Here is a 23,254-nt window from a genome sequence, read left to right on the forward strand (position 1 = left end):
TAGTGCCTTTAAAATATTTTTAACACAAATTGAATAAAAAATGTCTCTAAAAATAACATTTGCTGTAGTAGAATGATATGTCATTCATATTGATTTAATTATGAGTTATTTTGGTGAATCTTTATTGTTTATAAATGTAATTAATAGTGATCATTCAAGAAGTTCTACAACCTAGGGTGGCAACTCAGTAAGAGCCACTCTCTCCTTGAGATTTCGAGCTCGAATCTTGTGTCTAATATTGGAATAATCTCACTAAGTAAAAGTGGACTATATGAGTTCTAGTTTTGTTTGACTTGATGAGCTTTTACATTCCTTATCAGCTATGTAATATAACCCCTCCTCTTTCTTCTGCCTTGAGACTCATTGTGAATAAAAATTGATGAGTAGAGTTTAAGTTTCTCTTTATCTAGAAAAACTCAAGAAACATGAGTACACCTGAACTTCTTGAATAAACTGAAGAGTAATTAATGAATGATAAAAAAATTCCTTTTATAAAGATATACAAAGTACATCAAATGTGTTTATACACACATTAAACGTCATCTAAATTTAGTATTAAGGCACATCACTAGTAGATACAATCCCTCTTCCAATACTTGGGGATCAACTAGATGCCCCCAAGTCATTTCTTCATTAGTTTCCACCTCTTCAGTGGTTTCAAGTCAGTGAGCCATTCCATTCGTCTCAGGCAATTCAAGTCATCATTACTCAACAAACATGTATGATGATGGGTTCTATAATGATTGTTGATTATTAGATATTGTTGTGTAATTTGAATACTTGTGATAATATTTTATTTAATTGTTATGTAATTATTGATGTGATTGGAGTTTGGTATTGTGGATAATTTATTTAACTAGTTAACAGGTTTTGAATCAGATATTTTTTGGCCCATTTTGACAAATTTGGGAATCAGAGATGGTAATAGAATTTGTTTCTAAATTTTGATAAAAGTTTAGAGACAGATTTATTTCGTCTTTGTAGTATTAGTGATGAAATAAAATTCTGTCACTAAAATTAAAGAGGGAATTTTGTTTTGTCTATTATCTTAGAGATGAAACAAAACTCCATCTCAACGTATAGCAATAGAATTTTGTTCTATTATTGAAATTAGAGACAAAAAAATTTCATTGCTAGTATAAACTTAGCGACAGAATTATTTTTTGTCGGAAGTGCAATTCATCGCTATATATAGCGACCAAAATTTTTCTCTCTAAAATAATTTTTTTTTGCCTCTAAAATCAAAATACGACTAATTTTGTGATCATTTTAGCGACAAAATTTTATGTTTTTGCAATTGAACTTGAATTCCATCTCTAACTATTTAGCAACACCTTCTAAAGTGACAAATGAAAATTTGTGGATAAGTTCATCACTAAATAATTAGCAACGAAATTATATAGTTTTAGAAATAAATTTTTTTTTTCGCTAAAAATTATTTTCTTGTAATGTCAATTTATTAAAAGTTTTTAAAAGCTAAGCAACCCTTAGATAAGATTGTGTAAGAAAATTAAACCCATTAAATGAGTTTAAGCTTCCAACAATTTGTTAAAAGTTTGTCATTCATAGATTTCATTATTGTACTAACACTCCTTTGATTTTAAACATTTAATAACTAACCAAATCTCCATCTTCTCATGTAATCCATACATCATTGGAAAGGTTACTCAAAGTTGACTATGATATATCCAAATACTCATTCTATTTTATCAAGGTCTAGACTTTCCAAAATTTAATGACCAATATAATTGTCTTTAAAGGTTATTTTAAGTGACAAATTTTATTATTTTCATAGAAAAAATAACTCTTTTAATGACAAATATTTTTGTCATCCAAGGGCAATTTTTAGTGGAAAAAATTTACTACAAATTGTATAGTCATAAAAAATAATTGGTCTAGTGACAAAAATTAGTTGTACAAATAAAAATCATTATTTTCACCCAATGCTACATTTTTAGTTTACATTGCAAAAATAAAAATAAAATTTAATTATGTGACAAATATTATCATCATCCAAATTAGTAACGTCGTCACCAAAATTTACATTTTAGTTAACCAAAAAAAAAAAAAAACCATTAATACTATTGTAACCAAATATTAACATTTTAAACCCTCAGTTAAAACATGTCACATCTAATACATCATTTGAAACATCGTTTGCATCTATTAGCAAAGAATAAATAAAATAAAATAAAATAAAAATTACTAAAGCAATATAGCATTTTACAATCATATCCACATCCAAATATAAACATGTAATCTTCAACTTTATATAGTTCTTGCAAGTCCCAGTAACCAAGAGTACAAGTCGGCTGTTTGATCATTTTCGAATTCCATAGTATTGATTCTCCAAGACATAATAAATCAATTAATATAAAAACTTAAGTTTAATTACTCTATATCTTTATATATATATATATATATGTTAGGATTGAATTGCATAAATCAAGAATGATAAACAAAAATTAAACAAGAAAAATAATGTCACCAGAAAAATTTATTTGTTTAGTCTCAACAACTTGTGTCCATATATAATTTCACCATAAGAGGATAATTCACTAGGAAAAACAAATTAATCTCATGACTTCAAATAGTTGGGCGCATCACATAGGGAGACTCTAGCTAGTTTTCAAGTTTTGAAATAAATACAAAATATATAATTATAATAATCTAAGTATCTCTTATGTTACCTGTATTGGGCAACATAACATTTATCTGATTCAGGCAAATTGAGAGGGGTTGTGGGTCCCATGAGGGGTGATGGGGCTCACACCTCCCTAACTAGCTTGAGTAAATGTTGTCCGACGCAAACAACATAACAGAATGTGTTTCCATATATTATTACTTGGATTGTCCATTTATAAGCACCACATTACTACTATATCGAGATTAAGTTTTTCAAAATTATCTTAACCCCTAATTAAAATTAGAATTTGATAAGCATTACATAAAACACTTTTTCAATCGAATTAGTCTTGTTAAATAAGATAATAATACTAATCAAATTAGAATTTAACCGATTAAATCTCGATCTTTGTTATCTCTCTCCCTTTTTATCTCCTGTTTTCTCTCCTCCCCCTCTACTTTCTCTCCATCTCTATGAAGCCAAGACCCCTCTTTTTTCCCCTTCTCAATATGTTTTCTTCCTTGGCAAATCTTAGTTGAAGAAAGAGTGACGAAAAAGGTCTGCGCGTGGGCCTATTTGGGATTTATTTTGGGTCTTCATGTTTGGTTTTGCACATGCTCGTGGGTCCGGCTCCAATTGGACTCGCTAGCCGGTTGCTGTGTGGCGAATTTAAACATATTTGCAAAGTCATTGCTTCTTTGTATTGTATGTTTTAATTCATTATGTCTCACGGGCTATAGACTTTTGCGTTGGGTCTTTTCATTGTTTCGTCGTCCTGGGTATGCCTAGTGATATCTTGTACACATTTTGATCTATACATATTTACCTTTGATCAGACATATCCAGTGATATCTTGTACACATTTTGATCTATACATATTTACCTTTGATCAGAAAGAGTGACGAAAAAGGGCCATCTAGATACATTTAACACTTCTCATATTTAATAAAAAATCTCCTTAATGGAGACACTACTAGTCTCCCAGTTCAAACCCACTTTTCTTGTGCTTATGTTAGACGTTTTTACTCCGTCCTCCAGTGGACACAAATCAAAGTCTTGAATCTTCTTTTGACTCTTACTTCTATTACGTCTTTCCCTTTCCATTCAACAATCTCCTGTCCCACGACACGGCTTTGACACTTCTCAAGCCATCACTGAATTTTAGTTTCATAATCAATTAAATTTGAGGAAGGACCTTTTAGTTCTACAATTTTAAGAAGGAATAAAACATATATTTCTTTCAATTTTAAAAGAAAACGCTAGCAAAAATGGATTTTGAAATTATTGAAATAGAAAATTAAAAAAAGAAAAAGAAATTATTTAAAAGTGATTCTAATGCTTGTATCCAAATGATCGAAATAGAGAACAAAGTACCCGTCAATGTAGGATTTTTGAAATGTATATAAGTTCAAATCCTGTCATTTGGTAGGATTTTTTTCAACTTATTATTAATTTTTTTTAAATTTATTTTGATGATTCTTTAATTGAATTGACATATAAATTAAAATGGATATTTTTTTTATAGAAGAAATAAAAATAATGTCCAATTTCTTTTTTGGGAACGACAAGAATGCATTCACATAGAGAAGATGAGAGTAGTCACCACAACTCTTTTAAGTAGCCATCACCATAACTCATTCTAGTTTTCACAGTAGCTGTCACGCACCTCACCTCTTCTTCTATAATCAAGATCGCCAAAATCCAAGACAAATTCTCACGAAAAAACTAGTAGAAATCATAATAGGGAATCCAATTTAGATAAAAGTCTGAATGATGGGGAGCTGAAAATTACGCTTTGAGACTATAAAGGAGACTTCAACAGTGGCAGGCTAGCTAGCACTCACGTTCATCCATGCCTCCTTTCTCTTTTGACATCATATTAATAAGGAACCCATGCCTCCAAAGTTTAATTATTCACCATTGAAGGTTTTTGAAGGGATTGAGCATCTTGAAAATGTAAGGCCCGCTTTTGAATATTCGAAAGAAGATCATTACAATGATGATATAGAATAGAACTAAACTCAAATAACAACTCATTTCATTTCTAACAGTGAAAAATTAAATAAGATTTAATTATATTTTTAATATCTTATGATTCTAGACTCGATGACTAGACAAAATAATAAGAGGTTCAAATGCCAATAACATAACAAATCCTTATCACGATAATCCTCACCAAATCACTAGTTAGGATCTTTGAAGTTAGGACGTGTCTCTGTACACCACTGTCCCTGGCTGTAGTCCTATTGGACTCGCCCCCAATAATAGTCCTACCTTTACCTAGAATGGCAAAGAAGATCAACTGAGCCACAAGGCTCAGTAAGTTCGAGAACAAAGAATAATATATAGGATCCAAGAACATGATAACACCAAGAAGAGTAATCAAGGACTCCACAATTATATACAACATTCATAATTCATGAACTTATCAATTCAACTTAATACATCATGTCACTATGTATCAATATGCTAATGTGCATAAAATTTCAATGTCATTATCAAATCTAAAAGACTTGCAAGCCATCAATCAATACATGCAAGAGTGCATCATTTCATTATCAATATCAATTTTTTCGACTCTTAAGCCATAATTCGATGCATGCAAAAGTGCATAAATTCCATAAAACCTCATAAATAAATATGGAGCAAACCTGTTGGGCTATGGCCACCTCGTCCTGCGCCAGGTGCTCTAGGGTACCCTTTCTCCCTCCGCGCAAAATAATAGGTGCGCAAAACATATATATGTAACATGTACATGTATGTATCATGTATGCATTTGCCAACCACATGTATGTAAATTCTTGTTTCTCAATATTCATATTTTCAACACCATTTACCCATACCGGGTATTTTACCATCATCAGATAATTCATCATATCTTACTTCATAACATTTTTCATGTTTAAGATATAAATTATAACCTAGAAGTAATTTTGGGAGATGTTATTTAAGGTTAAAGCTTGATTCAGCATTTGAGGAGTATTAGAGATTTAATATGTTATTTTTCCCTTCTTATAATTTCCTTGAATTCACTTAACTGGTTCTAGTATACAGCTATTTGCATTTAGGCTTATATCTCAATCATAAGAAAGAATGGCAACCCAAAAAATATTTTCTCTCACAAGCTGATTCCATACTTATATATATTTTATGCCCATCTCACAATACTGGATAACTGATCACTCATATCAAATGTTGTTTTGTTCAAATGAAAACCAAACTACCTTCATTCTTATACACATGAGGAGTTTAAAAATATTTAAAAGAATCTTCTAAAGTGAATTTCAAAATTCGCTTTCAAATTTTCGGTCAAAATAAATCTGAACTTTTTCTAACTAGAACATATTTTTATAAATATCTTCGTTTTGAAAAACTAACTCTCGGTATGTTGATAACTAACATTCATTGTTGTAAGAATGATTTTTAATGAATTTTTCAAGAAATGGAAACTATGTATTTCAAGGGTCATGAAATCACAAATTCGTGAATTTGTACTAAAACTAAAATTTTATTTTTTTATTGTTATGGATTTTGATTTTTTTGATACTTTTATTGAATCTAAATGGGGGGTACTTTCTTATTTACATTTATGTATTAAAGTAAATGAAAGGTAAAATATAAATTAAAGAAAATGAAAACATTTACTTTTACATTTAAAGAAAATGTAAATGGATAGGATGTGAGTAGAGAGTTCACATTCAAAGGCTTATGGGAAAAGCTTGGGACGAATTTGATGGCAAAGGCTTACGAAAAGAGCTCGGGATGAGCTTGCGGTCACGACTTATGGGACGAGCTCAAGGTCATGAGGCGAACAAGAGTTTGCTGAACAAGCTCGCGGTCAAAGGGTTGGGCAAGAGCTCGCTGGACAAGCTCGCGCCAAGAGGTTGAGTAATGAGCTCGCTGGAAAGAGCTCACGGAAAGAGCTCAGAACGAGTTCGCTGGAATATCAATGAAGCTGAACGTGTGTATGTATATATATATATATATATAAAATTGGGTTTGCCTAATAGAACAGGGGCATTTGAACGACTGTTTAAGCATGAGTATATGGTGGATTGGCTAGGCAGGGCATAGCTCAAGTAAGCTTTTCAAATCAGCAAGGGGTAATAGCTCGTTAGGTATGTATGTATATGCATATTTATAAGTGGGTCTTATATATGGGCGAACAATATATATATTCAGTTGAGCTTTTGTTATTTGTGCGAGGCCTCCAAATACCTCAATGAAATCATTCAACTGGTGACTTAGCATTTTACATTCAAACACCGCACATATACATATAAGAGGCATTTGGAACAACGAGCTCATTCAGATGTGATACATACGCAAATATATATATATATATGTATATATGTATACATTTAACACTGCTTTTTTGGATGGAGAACGAGCAAAGGTTCTCATCCTCACTTAGCTATATAAAATGCCATTCACGAAGAAAGCTTGGGGTGAAAACAAACCCTATTTCAAGACCGCAATAAGACCCATAAAGAGATACATAAACATAGATTGAACACAGTGAGCTAAATTTAATACAATGACCTATAATGAACACAACAATCGTAATAGAAGCAAGAAGATACAAGTTAGCTCGCACAAGGATATAAAAGGATGTATAAGAGAACTTGCACTAAAAATTAAAAGGGAGTGTAAAAAGAACTTGCTTGATGACTTCGCTATACAGAAAAGTCCTCTCTTCCTGAAGCTCCTCTCGGCCAACACGAAAGTGGGACCAAAAGGCATAAAGGAAATAAGAAAAAGAAGAAGTAGACAGAAAGAGTTGCAAAAAAGGAAAGGTAGGCACACAACAAATAAAGGTCGCCGATTTAGAGGAAGCATAAAAAGGGAAATGCAATAGCTGCAACTGCAACTTGGTCGAAATGACCTGATTGCCCTTCACCTTTACAATGGTCAAAAGGAAGACCAATGGCACTATTGACATTTGATGGCCAATTTATTTTATTATAATTTTCCTTTAAGAATTTGAAATCTCATTTTTCAATTGGGCTCAGCCCATGTCGTGGGCCATTCCATGGCCCAACTCACTAACCCCAATAAATTATCATAATCCAATCCCATTCAATATATAATTAAAATTCCAAACACATCTCAATAGCCCAATCCACTTGGACTTTCCTCACATTTTTTTATTCCATTTAGATGGGCTACCAAATTCTCATTTCCACTTACTCTTCATTTCATAAGCAAAGAAAATTATTTTCAACCCTCAATTAATTAAAGCATTTTTTTTTTTGAACTCGAAATAAAATACTCGAAAACGTCTAGACCTCCTAACGGGTCGTTATAGAAAAACATATCCACAAGTACTGTGATGCGATAGAATCAAGATCCACAACAGAGGCTATGCTATGTTGAGACCTTAAGCTTTGTTGCTATGGCACTTTGGACTAGTTTGATACCTTATACACACAAAGCTCTGGTAAGCGTGATGACATGGTCACTGAATAGAAACTTTCCTTTTCTTTCATAGATATATTTTATATTGTTAAGCTCAACGGTAAGTAAATACGATTTTGATGATAATAAACTTTCATAGATATATTTTATATTGTTAAGCTTAAGGGTAAGTAAATACGATTTTGATGATAATAAAAATATTTTTATGATATAAATGTATTTCTTTCTCATATAAAAATCTCATATAAAAAATAAATTTATTTTGAATTAAAAGTGGATACAAAGAGTGAATTTATTTTAAATTAAATGCGGATTGTCTTTAAACATGTTTCCTTGTTTTGATCATTTATGTCTCAAAAGTTTATGTTTGAATTTTCATTTATTAATAAATGCATTTCTTACTTATGCAAAAAAGTAAATTTATTTTGAATTAAAGGAGAATTACTTTTAGACATGTTTTCTCATTTTTATACAATAAGTAAATTTATTTTGAATTAAAGGAGAATTGCTTTTAGTCATGTTTTCTTATTTTAATCATTTATGTCTCAAAATTTTATATTTGAATTTTCAAATCTTGAATTAAAGGAGAATTATTTTTAGACATATTTTTTCTTACTTATGCGAAAAATAAATTTATTTTGAATTAAAGAATAATTGCTTTTAGATATATTTTCTTGTTTTAATCATTTATGTTTCAAAAGTTTGTATTTGAATTTTCAAATCTTGATTTCTCATGCAAAAAGTAAATTTATTTTGAATTAAAAATGAGATATGTTTTCTTATTGTTTGAGAAAGTCTAAACATTTTTTGAATTTCAAATTTCATATTAACCTTTTCTTTAATGGCTAGTGTGTTTGGAAGATGTATATATATATGGTAAGTATAAAGGCTCAAGGTAGAACAAACTTGATAGAACATTCAAATAAGAGTGAGAAAGTTCGAAGTGCTGGAATTCTTAAGTGTTGGTGACTTGTCTATAATTGCCTCTAGTTGTAAATTTGTTATTTTTACTCACTTGTTGTGTGAGGAGATTGTATTTGCTAGTAGTGTGTTAGTGGTTCTTGCTTAGACAACGAATTGTATGTTGGTTCTAGTTCCAATTAAAAGTTAGTGTTGGTTCTCCCCAGTGGAACCTCAAACTAAATCTTGAAAGCCTCAAGCTAAGTCTTGAGAGAGAGAATTAAGTTTTTTAGAGCCGAATTTTTATAAATTTCTCTTGTTCTGTTTGATTGTGTGATTTTATTGTTATCAATCCTACTACAATCATCACATACTAAGATCACAAATTTAAGAGTTTTTAAAAGAGTTAAAATTATTAATTTTTTAAAAACCCAATTCACCCCCCCTCTTAAGTATTTTTTTGGGCAATATATATAAATATTTTTTTTTTTGGAATTCATTACTCAAAAGATTATCTTCTAACCTAGGTACATCTTTTGGAATATTCAAAAATTTCAAGCAAGGTAAGTGATTCAAAGGGAAATGAAGAACTTCGAAGTGTAGGTTTTGAAAGTTTGTGTGTGTGTGTGTGTTTAGCATGTCATATTTTGTAGATATTATACGTGATTTTATGTGATGTACTAGAAGTATGTATAGGCTTTACTTTGGTGATATTGAGTATATATATAAACATGCTAAACTAGTTGTACAAAATTAATTTTCATTTAAGGCATGTTATTTTATTTTGGTAGAAATAAATGACTTATTTATGTTCATATCTTCGGTCGTAGTAACTTATAAATTTATTCTAAAGTTTCTAAAAACTTTGGTCGAAAAGCACAAAGATCTTTTTTCTTTAAACCTCGATATTTTGGAACAAATCATAAACTTGGACTTCTTAATACGAGTTATGTATTAATCTAGGTTTGATCTGAAAAAATGAGCACACACGCACAAAGACATCACCTTGATAAACTAAACTGAACATAAGAGTTCAGGTGGAAAGACAAGACCACTAGAAGTAAGCCTCCCTAAATATCACTTAAAGAGAATAATTTCTAGTGAATTTTGAAAAAAAAAATAATAATAAAAATGGAAGGTCTAGCAAATAAAAGTTTTGAAAGAAAAATGTATATTGTAAAAGTTGGCGAAGGACCTTTAAGGGAAATATTAAAAGAAAAAGTTTTCAAATTATAATGTGGAAAAACATTTTAAAGAGAAGGGTGTTTCAAGAAAGACCTCTGATAAAGGATCTTGTGTTCTAGTGTTTAATGGGATGCTTTCCTTCGCAACTTGTCTTTCAATTCAAGATTTGGAGAGCATGTTGCTTTTGCAAGTATGAGATAATTGGATCAATCTAGTAAGGATTGTATTTGATTGCTTGAATTTTTTATAGCTCCGTAATGAAAGACTGTGTAAAGATTGATCCAGTTAGGATTGTATTTGATTAGTTGAACTTCTTCTAGCTTCATTATGGAAGATTGTGCTTCTCTAAAAACTTGCTCAAACATGTGAGTCAATGTCCTTTCACAATTAGCTTGTGTTATTGAATTTTGCATACTAATTTCTCATTATTTGAATGCTAAAGGACACATCCTTTTCTATGCAAAAAAATTATGTTTCTCTAATCATATATGTTGATAATATCTACCATTTCAAGCCCTTTCTTCTTTTGATTGAATGTTATACATTTTTGAAATATATATATTGCTTTGGTGTCTACTAAAAACACTCTTTATTTCATTAAATCGTAATAGAGATTTACTAAGAGACTTTAAAAAGAGATATCTGGCTCTATTAAAGACACTTACAAGCCTTCATGTCTTATAATCAAAGGAGTCATCTCAAGTTGTTGGATAATTAAATACATTGAACCTTCTTGTTTTTAACTTGCTTCATTGGGTTTCCTGCTTTTAAATGTTCTATAAGTCATTGTATTTTGTATTTACTTATCAATAGTGTGAGAGGTGGACGAGCTGCAACTTAGTATTCTTTCTACTATAGGGGTGCGTTTGATTGGAGGTTGGAAAGTGGGGGTAGAATTCTAATTCTATGGAATTCCAATTCTTACCCCACCCCCTAGGAATTCCAATTCCTTGATTTCAAGGAAAATCTCTATTTTTTGAACTAAGATGGAATTCAAATTCCATGAAAAATAAAAGCTGTTTGATGAAATTTTCTAGAATTTGAATGGAAAATGAATTCCATCTTTATTTTATATCCCTATCAAATGCACCCTAAGTGATTGTATAGGTTTCTAAGACAAGCCCAAATAGGGGCTCGAGAGACTTTCTCGATATAAGAGGTGCCTAAGAGACCCTCCAACCAGCTTCTTCCAGATTCGAGGAAAGCAATCTCTAAGAGACCTAAAAGTCTCGCGAAGACTCTCCAAACAATGTTCCCACCAAAAATGTGTCAACTTACCTTCAAAATATTCGCTTGAAACAAATAATCCTAAAATATATGGATATTCTCAAATGTGTTAGCTTCAACCTCTATATATAGGGGTAACTCCCCATTCTTCAAGTATGCAAAGATCTATAAAAAAAATATACTTCTACTACGAATATTGCATACGCTTTCAATTTCTGAGTAAATTAATTTAAGTATCGAAAGGTTTGTGCGAGAGACACGCTATGCCATTTGACTGTCTACTATTTACAGGTCTCCTACAAACGCTAAAAGATTCTCCCACAACTATAAATTTATTTTTATATTTTGACAGCAATAATAATATTTAGGGAAATAAATTACTTTACTTTAAAATGACAAAAATAATTTTTACTATTTTCAAAATATAAAACATACTTTCTACCATGATAGCAAATTTCAAGAGAGATAATCCGTACAATTTACTCTTTAGTAGCTTCTACCCCGAAGAAAGCTACAAGAGAAAGTTCATTAAACACTACAACAAAAATGATTTGTTAAGTGTATATTTTTTAAGATGCTTTTTAAAAAATACACTCTAAAATACTATTTTAAAATACAATCTAAAGAAGTGTCCCAATATGGTAACTTAATAAGGCACAACAACACTTAGTCAGTCAATGCTGTTTATATAGTTGACAAAATAGACCCAGTCAAATTAAAATCTTTATAAAATAAAAATATACAATTTTTATATAAAAGAATGTGGTTAATCTCTTTTTTTTTATTTTGAAAAAATGTGATATTTTATTTTTCGATTATGAGTACAAATTTTAATATTTATTTTTAATTACAAAATTACTGTAATCATATTGTTTTGATAATTTTTATAAAGACTATATAGGAATTTAATTTTCCTATTAAAACTATGTTTAAATTTTCTATAGTATTAAAGGAAATAATATTACCAATACAATATTCTTGATATTACTATATATTATACTATTAGTGATATTTTTCTAATTTTAGGATATCGGTATGGTCCTTATTAATATTTTAAATATTATATTAGCCAAATGAAAGGATCTGATGCCTCAACCATTAATGAGCATGGTTCAACTAGCATAGCTCGGCCCTCTGGCACCATCCGTGACCATCTGACACAATATTTCTAACGAAAATCACGGCTAGATCATCTCCTATATACATTATAAAAGTCATCAATTCTCCAATAAATGCGCTATATAAATGTCATCAATTCTCCAATAGTAGGTGTGGATCAACTCTTTTCTTTTTTTTTTTTTGACTCCACCTCTTCCTATCAAATACTAATTTTATCAGTGAGTGTCCATACTAAAAAAATAAAAATCTTAAATTTGCAGGAAGCAACTGGGAGAGAGAGATACTTTGTTTTACGGGCCGAGACTCCTTTAAAGTCCCCTCTAAGGCGTGTTAAAAGAAATATATATGTATATATATATTCCTAATAGTTTTCAAGCTGCAGAAAAGCATGCCAAAACTTCAATGGCTGCAACCACCTTCATCCTTCTCATTGTCTCTGCGATATGGAACGTAGAAGCGGCTCAAACAGGAGGGGGAGGAGGAGCTCGCAATATAACCAGAGGCTATGCAGTCGGAATCTTTCTGGCCGGAATTCCTCCTGGCTCTCCCCCTCCGGTCTCTATGCCTTCGGATTCTACCCCCAAGGCAAAGGAGGCTATGCAGTCGGAATCTTTCTGGCCGGAATTCCTGACAAGACGGTGGTGTGGACTGCAAAGAGGGATGATCCGCCACCGGCTACCACCAATCTCACCCTTCAGCTCACTGCTGATGGCAGGTTCATGCTGCAGTCCCCGCAAGGGCAGAGCATCCCCATTGTCGAAACTTCGAACATTTCTTCGGCTTCCATGCTCGACACCGGCAATTTCGTGCTCTATAACTTCAACCAGAAGAGGATCTGGCAGAGTTTTGATTACCCAACTGACACAATTCTACCTGGCCAGACCCTCTCAGGAGGTCGAGATCAACAGCTTGTGTCCGCCGCTTCAGAGACGGATCACTCCTCGGGCATTTTCAGGCTTCGTATGCAAATTGACGGGAACCTTGTCCAGTATCCAGTCGAGAAGGGCTACCCATACGCATACTGGGCCTCGGGCACGTACGGAAAAGGACCTAATGTCACTCTGAATCTCAACAATAACGGCAGTCTCTATTTGTTGGATTCAGGTAACGCCGTCATATGGAACGTAGCAGGAGGAGGATTTCCAAAGGAGGACACAATTTTCCTGATGAGAATCGATTCGGATGGCATCTTCAGAGTGTACTCATATGAAAAGAAGGGGAGCCGCACTTGGACTAGTCTGTGGCAAGCTCCAGACAATATGTGTGCTCCGAGAGGTCTGTGCGGCTTTAACTCAATCTGTGTCCCTAAAGACAACAAAACCGACTGTAAGTGCCTTCCAGGATACGACTTTATTAACCCAGATAACAGGACATCTGGCTGTCAAAGGAACTTCTTTATGCAAAGCTGCACAGACAAGGGACGGAGCGTTGAGTACAGCATGACGGTTGTGGAGAACGTGGACTGGTATAGTGTTTCGTACGTGGAGCTCTCGTCGATCACAAGAGATGACTGTAGAAAAGCCTGCCTCAAGGACTGTAATTGCGAGGTTGCCCTGTTTGGCCGCGACGGCAGTTGCAGAAAACAAAAGCTTCCTTTGAAGTGGGCGACAGGATCGGACACCATCGATACTATTGTCAAAGTGGGTGCATCTGATCAACCAGTGTCCAACAAAGATCCTGAAAAGGAAATCAAGAAAGAGAAGAGAGTGGGCATCCTAGTCACTGGTGTTTCACTTGCTGGGGTTGCCTTGCTTTTCATCCTAATTGCTGGAGTTGCTATTTACAGAAACCGCATTTGGGCGTACAGGAAGATCTCTGAGAAAGCGAACTTTGAATCGGGCGAGGATGTCTCTCTTCGGGCTTTTACTTACTCTGAGATGGAGCAGATCACAGAGGGATTCAAGCATGAGCTGGGTAGAGGAGCTTCTGCAACAGTTTACAAAGGGACCATTCCGTACAACCAAAAGGTTGTTGCCGTGAAGAGACTAGAGAACTTGTTAATGGAGGGGGAAAGAGAATTCCAGACAGAGGTGAAAGTGATAGGCAGAACTCATCATCGGAACCTTGTCCGGCTGATTGGCTACTGTATCCAAGGATCAAATAGGCTTCTCGTCTATGAACACATGAGCAACGGATCACTTGCAGATTTCCTCTTCGCACATGGAAGCCGACCAAGTTGGAACGAAAGAACTGGGATTGCTCTTGACATTGCTAGAGGCATTCTCTACCTCCACAATGAGTGCGAGACGCAGATCATCCATTGCGATATAAAGCCTCAGAAGATACTCATGGATGAGCACAGGCGCGCCAGAATCAGCGACTTTGGATTGGCAAAGCTTTTGAAGCCCGACCAGACCAACACGTTCACGGGGATCAGAGGGACAAGAGGCTATGTGGCACCAGAATGGCATCGAAAACACCCTGTGACAGTCAAAGCAGACGTCTATAGCTTTGGGGTTGTGCTGCTAGAGATCATATGTTGTCGAAGCTGCTTGGATTGGAGCCTTGTGGAGGAAGAGGCTGTGATTGTGGAATGGGTGTACGATTGTTTCAAGGCGGGGGAACTGAGAAAATTGGTGGGCGAGGAAGAGATAGATAGCAGGCAACTGGAGCGGATGGTTAAAGTGGGGCTGTGGTGCATACAAGATGAGCCATCCATGCGTCCTTCAATGAAGAAGGTTGTGCTAATGCTGGAAGGCACCGTGGACATCCCAACACCTCCCGATCCCACTTCCTTTCTAAGTGCCATCTGATCATAAATCTTCTTTGCCACTGCATGCAGTTTCAATCACCTAACTACTGTTGAGGCACCCTAAATGATAAAAGAGTTATAGGAAGCAGGCATGTGAAATGGTAATAAGCTAACCATGCCAAATTAATTTGTAGGGTGAAGGACGAATTGTTATTATATTTTGATTTAAGGGTTATATTAGTCACTAAGCTTCGATGAATTTTTATAAATAAGATCACATTAGCCATTCATCCATTGTATCCTTGGATGCAATCATGAATTGGCTAATATGCCCCATCTATGAATGTTTCCAATTTGACATTTTGCCCTTTCCTCAAAAAGAAAAAATATTTCTAAAATTCCAATTTGTATGATTGATTTGCCGAAACGCACATGAAAATTGGCAGTCTTTTTTTCCAAAAGACTGGGAAGAAGATTTTGGAAAAGTGCAAAGAGATTCACTTTTATGCTTGAATAAATTTTTATGCCAATTAATACATATTTTTACTCCAACATCAAAGAAATTTCTTGACCATTTAGCAACAATATGATAAAACTCCATAGAATTTTACCCACTAAGGATCATGTGATTCGCTACCCAGTGGTTAATTAGTATTTTAAAGTTACTGTTTTGATGTTTTACAAGTATCTATTATCTAGAACTCTTGACTAGTTTTCTTTCTTTTTATTAAATCAAATCTTCTAGTTTACTCTAAACGCCAAATCTAAAAATAAAAAGTGAGAAGCAACGCATACATGAAAATTGGGTAGCCTATTTGGCCCATTTTAAAGCTTGGTTGTTAATTTAGCCCCTAAACTGAAGTGCAATGCAGTAACTAATTTGAAACTTTTTTTTTTAGAAATTATTTAAAAAAATAAATAAATAAATTGATCACCGTACATTAACTTAACAGTCACATTGGTCATTGAACTTTAAACTAGATCAAATAAGTTATTGAACTTTTATAAATGAAGTTAGATTAGCCAACCATCAATTGGTGACAGCATTAGAAACTTAAATCATTGTCTAACAACATTAAAATGGAAACTCAATAGTTGACTACCAAAATAACCTCATTTATGAAACTTTAGTAACTTATTTTGCTCATTTAAAAAATTTAATGGCTAACTTAGCTCCCGGGCCAAGATATAATGATCAATTTGATATATACATCGTCCCAATTTTTAAATAAGAAAACAAATGCATATATATAATAAGAAACAATATATATAATTCTCGACCTAATACAAGTGATTGACAGATGCACTTTTATGGATATCTAGGTATGATGGGAGATAATATACAAAAAAATTTATTTACTTTGGATCCCTTAACAAACAATGTTTTGAAACCTAAATTGGGATATAAAATGGGAGAGGTTCAAGAGTTGGGGTTGAATTGGAATTTATTTTTATTAAATAATTAAAATTTAAATGAAAAATTTAGTAACTAGTATTATATTACTAAGAAACAACTATTAAATTGATAATACATTCTCTAACGACCCATTATCGGGTCTAAGTTATTTTACCATTATTTTATGTGATATATTTTGACATTACTTGATCTAAATGTTGAAAATATTTAAAAAGATGTTGAGAAGCTTGAAATGAATAAAATTTTGGGCTGAATTCATATTTGACCAAAGTCAAATGTATAAAATTCTTTTTGTATTTTTCACAGAAAAAAAACGTTTTTAACTATTCAAACAAACTAATTATACTCTATAGCCACTTTTACTCTCTTTCTCTCCATTGTCAAACTATTCAAACTCAGTTATTCTTCATACATTCAATTTTTTGTTTGTTGGGTCATTCAATCATCTTTATCAATTGCAGCGACCTCACTGAAGTCCCATTCAACAAGTTTCTTTCTCTCCAACAAATAATTTCACCCAATCTCAAGGTATCTATTCGATTTGTATTTGTTTTATTTTTTTAAAAATTATTTGTGTTCACATTGCTTATTAAGGTTGTGTAGAATGATTGTAGTTGTGAGCACAACATATTTTGATAAATATCATTTCAAATCTGCTCTAATTTGGGTGAAAAAAAAAATTTCAAAACTGCACATCGTTTACGGGTTTTGTGGGCGATAACAGTTGATCGGGCTTAGTGGGGGAACAAAACCCGATTGGGCTTTGTTCACCAACTAAGCCCGATAGGGCTTTGTTACCCCACTAGGCCTGATTATGATTTTTGTTGTCTACAAACCTGATATGGTTTTTATATATATTATTTTTTAAAATAATATGAGTATTTTGTTAAATAATTTAATATTATATATGAGTAAAATAATATATTTAATTTTATCATATTATTTAACAAAATTTGACTTCTTAAGCATTTGTGCCTAAATGCGTTATGTTAAAATCCTCCAATGTTTTTCATAAAATTTTTAAATATTTTTCTTAAACTACATATGAAAAATTATCATGACTTGGTTGTTAGTTTATGAGTCAAAAATCATGTTTAATTGTACAAATCATCTCTTTAGAAAAATTATTTTACTAAAATACAAATCTCAAAAAGCAAATAAACTTACTTACTTATAGTTATGACTTGATTTAATGAGGAAATGAACCCGATTTGGGTGTGTGTGGGTACGTTGCATCCATGGTAATGGTGAGACTAATTTTTTCCTCCTTTTAATCTTGCAGCAATGGATTTAGTGTAGTTGGTCATCGCGTGGAACGGGGAATGGAATGATAATAAGTATATTGGGGGTAATAGGATGTGTGCGGGAATCTACAAAAATACGACTTTTACTCAATTGGTTGAGATTGTGTACATGATGATGGGAATTGATAAAACAAGGTACGACATCACCATTCATTTTGTAACGGAACACTCAAATGAACTTCCAGCTACCAAGTTCCCTATCAAAGACGACTACGGTGTCAGGTTTATTATGTGTGATGACAGAAAATATAAAGTGATGTATGTTGATATGATTTGTAAAGATATTGGAGTTTGTAACCTATGTAGTGGTGGTAATCAAGATTCAGGTGCCGTTCCATTTACATCCGCATGTAGTCCACTGCAAAATGATGATTTTGGTACATATGGTATGGGTGGTTTGTCAGATGACGCTCCACATACGAATGATGATTGTGATAATGAAATTGATGATAATAGTGATGATAGCGATGGTGATAATAGTGATGGTGGTGATGATGAAAGAGGAGTGAGTCCGGAGTATCCAGAAGTAAGATTTTCAGGTTCACAATTTGAGGACAACCATTTATAAAGAAATTGGATCGTTCCTGATGTAGAAAATTATGCAATTGAGGAAACAAGACCTGAAGTGTCTATTCCATACCAGGGTGATCTTTTACACATGGGTGCACTCTTTAAAAGTAAACATGAACTAATTTTGGCATTTGGACAATATTGTGTTGATGTGAAGAAGGACTATCGAGTCAAACGTTCATGCACAATTCGATTTGAGGCTGGTTGCAAGGATGTGAACTGCAAATTTATGCTTCGTGCAAGATGCAGACCTGGTTGTTCGTTTTGGCATGTGGTGAAATTTATGCCGAGTCACACGTGTACTCCAGACGTTTACGATTCACATTTTCGAAGTGTGAAGGCTATTGTCATCAAAAGTTTGTTCTCTGAAAGAGTGGCGAGTAGTGAATATACACCTAGAATGCTAATGGGGGAGTTGCTGGAACAACATGGTGTGCAGATCATGTACACTAAAGCTTTGAGGTCTTTACAACATGCAAAGAGACTTACTTATGGTAATGCGAATGAATCATATCAGCAACTACTCTCATATTTTCACATGTTAAAAGAAACAAATCCTAGCAGTATCAAGGCAATAGTGACTGATGAAAATAATTGTTTTTTATATTCATTTTTTGCACTCGGAGCTTGCCTTCATGGTTTCCGGTCTTACATAAGACCAGTTGTTGCCGTTGATGCCACACATTTGAAAGGTGAACACAAAGGGGTGATATTCATTGCCACTTGCAAAGATGGGGAGGAAATGATTTATCCCATTGCTTTTGGATTTGGAGATGGTGAGTCTGACAGATCATGGATATGGTTTTTGACGAAATTGAGAGAGGCTATCGGAGTGCGAGAAGATTTAGTCATTGTTTCTGATCGTCACCAAAGCATTGCGAATGCGATGAGTCATGTCTTCCCTTCTGTCCCACATGTCTTTTGTTTCTTCCACCTTAAGCAAAACTTGAAGAAACGTTGTAGACAGCGAAAAGATGTGATGACTGCATTCTACCTTGTAGCATACAGTTACACCACAATAGAGTGTGATACATACTTGGCAGAAATACAGTCGATGCATCCTCAGACTCATCTGACATTGATGGAATCAAGACCGGAAAAGTGGTCACGTGCATATTGTCCAAGAAGAAGATATTCCATGATGACCACCAACATTGCCGAGTCTCTCAATAAATGCATGATGAAAGCATGTCGGCTGCCTATAACAAGTGCACATGAATTTTTGAGACATATGCTTCAGAAATGGTTTAGTGATAGGCATGCTACAGCTGCCAGACTCGAAACCATTGTGACCTCCGCTACAGTAGCATATGTCAACTTGGCGCATGCCAAAACATTAGACCGAGAATGTCATGTAGTTCCTATAATACAAGGGAACAAATATCTCGTGCAACATGCAAAGGAAGGCGATGGGATAGTTAACATTGTTGCGAGTACATGCAGTTGTCGCAAGTGGGACATTGATCAAATGCCATGTCTTCATGCAATTACTGCTAGCAGGTATCATGGTTTGACTTTTACTTGCATATTATGTTCGTAATTTAGTGTGATATGTTAACACTATGTGTTTCTTTGCCTTATGCGACAGTTTCATGAGGGAGCACTACCATATGCTTTGACATTCATATTACACTGCAGATTAGGTCAGACGCGCATATGCACTTCCCATCAATCCTCTCCCTAACAAGGCTGCTTGGGTTCTTCCAGCGTACGTCAGACAGATAGTTATATTCCCACCTGTGCAAAGAAGACAACCGAGTAGACCGAGAAATGGTCGGATTCCTTCCATGGGGGAAGCTCGTCGAAGAAAAAAATGTGGAAAATACGATGAACTAGGACACAACAGTTTTGGTTGCCCTAATGAATGGACTTCCTCCATTGGAGAGTCGAGCACAGCCACTACTCCAGAATCCAGGGACGCTGCTAGGGCCTTTTCAAGGGCAAGCCGGAAATGCAGCATTTGCAAAGAGACTGGACACACTCGTCGTCGGTGCCCTATACAGTTGTCAGTTCCAGGTGATGATAATATTGTCAATGATGAAAACAATCAATAGACATTAACTCATTCAGGTATGATATAATGTTATCACATATGTTATCAATAGTAGTTAGATTATTTGTGAAAATATATATATATATATATATTTTACTCGTAAAGTGTTAATGGAATTTTTACTGACCATATATATCCTTTGTGTTTCAGGAATGCTCAAAAATCACTGGCACGATACAAAAAGGATGACAACATCAATCAAATATCTTTTTGTCGGGGGTTCAGAAATGAATATTATTTTTTACATTAGTCTTTGAAATTGGATTTATTCATATTTGTAATCTTTCAGTTTCCTTAATCTAAACTCATAATTAATGATTGACAGCTTGTGTTATACTATGTTGTTGAGCAAAGAACTGAGAAGTATATAATGCAGTTTCAATGGCACCAAGATGATGCAATGATAAACTTGCTCAAAAATTAGAGTGTAATTTCTTAACAATCACTATTATTTGAGACTATACTAGTGGGAAACTTCAAAAAAACTTCAATTGCAAAAAAAAAAAAAAAAAAAAATCGGGCTTTGTGTGCCACCAAAACCCGGCCATCGGGTTTTGTGGGCCACGAAACCCGGCCATCGGGCTTTGTGGCCCACGAAGTCTGAAAATAATTTTTTTTAATTTTCCTTTATTTTTCTTCAAATTAATATGTTTCATTAGCAGTAAAATGATGTCTTTTAATGTTATTTGAGTAAACCCGAATGTATATATCACAATAACGTCATTATTTTTCACTTTGTGTGAGGATGTCCATCCACCATCATCAACACAACCAACACATGATCAATTGCTACTAATAATATTGGATAAATTAAGATAATAACGCTATGATAATAAACTTGCACAAAAATTAGAGTGTAATTTCTTAACAATCACTATTATTTGAGACTATACTAGTGAGAAACTTAAAAAAAAAATCAATTGCAAAGAAAAAAAAAATCGAGCTTTATGGGCCACCAAAACTTGGCCATCAGGTTTAGTGGGCCACCAAAACCCGGCCATCGGGTTTTGTGGCCCACGAAGCCCGAAAATGATATTTTTTAAATTTTTCTTTATTTTTCTTCAAATTAATATGTTCCATTAATACTAAAATGATGTCTTTTAATGTTATTTGGGTAAATCCGAATGTATATATCACAACAACGTCATTATTTTTCACTTTGTGTGAGGACGTCCATCCACCTTCAACACAACCAACACATGATCAATTGTTACTAATAATATTGGACAAATCAAGATAATAACGCTATGATAATAAACTTGCTAAAAAATTAGAGTGTAATTTCTTAAAAATCACTATTATTTGAGAGTATATATACTAGTGGGAAACTTCAAAAACAATTCAATTGCAAAAAAAAAAAAAATCGGGCTTTGTGGGCCACCAAAACTTGACCATCGGGTTTTGTGGGCCACGAAACCTAGCCATCGGGCTTTGTGGCCCACGAAACCCGAAAATGATTTTTTTTTTTAATTTTTCTTTATTTTTCTTCAAATTAATATGTTTCATTAGCACTAAAATGATGTCTTTTAATGTTATTTGAGTAAACCCGAATGTATATATCACAACAACGTCATTATTTTTCACTTTGTGTGAGGATGTCCATCCACCATCATCAACACAACCAACACATGATCAATTGCTACTAATAATATTGGACAAATCAAGATAATAACGCTATGATAATAAACTTGCTCAAAAATTAGAGTGTAATTTCTTAACAATCACTATTATTTGAGACTACACTAGTGGAAAATTTCAAAAAGAATTCAAAAAAAAAAAAATTGAGCTTTGTGGGCCACCAAAACTCGGCCATCGGGTTTTGTGGGCCACGAAACCCGGCCATCGGGCTTTGTGGCCCACGAAGCCCGAAAATGATTTTTTAATTTTTCTTTATTTTTCTTCAAATTAATATGTTCCATTAGTACTAAAATGATATCTTTTAATGTTATTTGAGTAAACTCGAATATATATATCACAATAACGTCATTATTTTTCACTTTGTGTGAGGATGTCCATCCACCATCATCAACACAACCAACACATGATCAATTGCTACTAATAATATTGGACAAATCAAGATAATCACGCTATGATAATAAACTTGCTCAAAAATTAGAGTGTAATTTTTTAACAATCACTATTATTTGAGACTATACTAGTGGAAAATTTCAAAACGAATTCAAAAAAAAAAAAAAATCGGGCTTTGTGGGCCACCAAAACCCGGCCATCGGGTTTTGTGGGCCACGAAACCCGGCCATCGGGCTTTGTGGCCCACGAAGTCCGAAAATAATTTTTTTTAATTTTTCTTTATTTTTCTTCAAATTAATATGTTCTATTAGTACTAAAATGATGTCTTTTAATGTTATTTGAGTAAACCCGAATGTATATATCACAACAACGTCATTATTTTTCACTTTGTGTAAGGATGTCCATCCACCATCATCATCACAACCAACACATGATCAATTGCTACTAATAATATTGGACAAATCAAGATAATAACGCTATGATAATAAACTTGCTAAAAAATTAGAGTGTAATTTCTTAACAATCACTATTATTTGAGACTATACTAGTGAGAAACTTAAAAAAAAAATCAATTGCAAAAAAATAAATAAAAAAAATCAGGCTTTGTGGGCCACCAAAACCCAGCCATCAGATTTTATGGGCCACGAAACCCGACCATCGGGCTTTGTGGCCCACGAAGGCCGAAAATGATTTTTTTAATTTTTCTTTATTTTTA

General features: G+C 33.5%; 2 protein-coding genes across 2 annotated transcripts in view; both read left to right on the forward strand.

Annotated features, from left to right (window-relative positions):
• Positions 1 to 23,254, forward strand: part of LOC127802490 (G-type lectin S-receptor-like serine/threonine-protein kinase LECRK3) — a 99,467-nt gene that overhangs the window by 41,891 nt on the left and 34,322 nt on the right. The gene's annotated exons all lie outside the window — the stretch shown is intronic.
• LOC127802521 (G-type lectin S-receptor-like serine/threonine-protein kinase LECRK1) lies at positions 12,737 to 15,526 on the forward strand. The gene has a single exon (XM_052338366.1). It carries the CDS (start codon positions 12,919 to 12,921, stop codon positions 15,226 to 15,228), a length of 2,310 nt encoding a protein of 769 aa, XP_052194326.1. The 5' UTR covers positions 12,737 to 12,918; the 3' UTR covers positions 15,229 to 15,526.

The sequence above is a fragment of the Diospyros lotus genome, chromosome 1 (genome assembly GCF_014633365.1).
Source record: "Diospyros lotus cultivar Yz01 chromosome 1, ASM1463336v1, whole genome shotgun sequence".
In the NCBI taxonomy this organism is placed as follows: Eukaryota; Viridiplantae; Streptophyta; class Magnoliopsida; order Ericales; family Ebenaceae; genus Diospyros; species Diospyros lotus.

Excerpts from the sequence above, each read along its gene's own strand:
- LOC127802521 (XM_052338366.1), top strand. The coding sequence starts at position 12,919 with ATGGAACGTAGAAGCGGCTCAAACAGGAGGGGGAGGAGGAGCTCGCAA.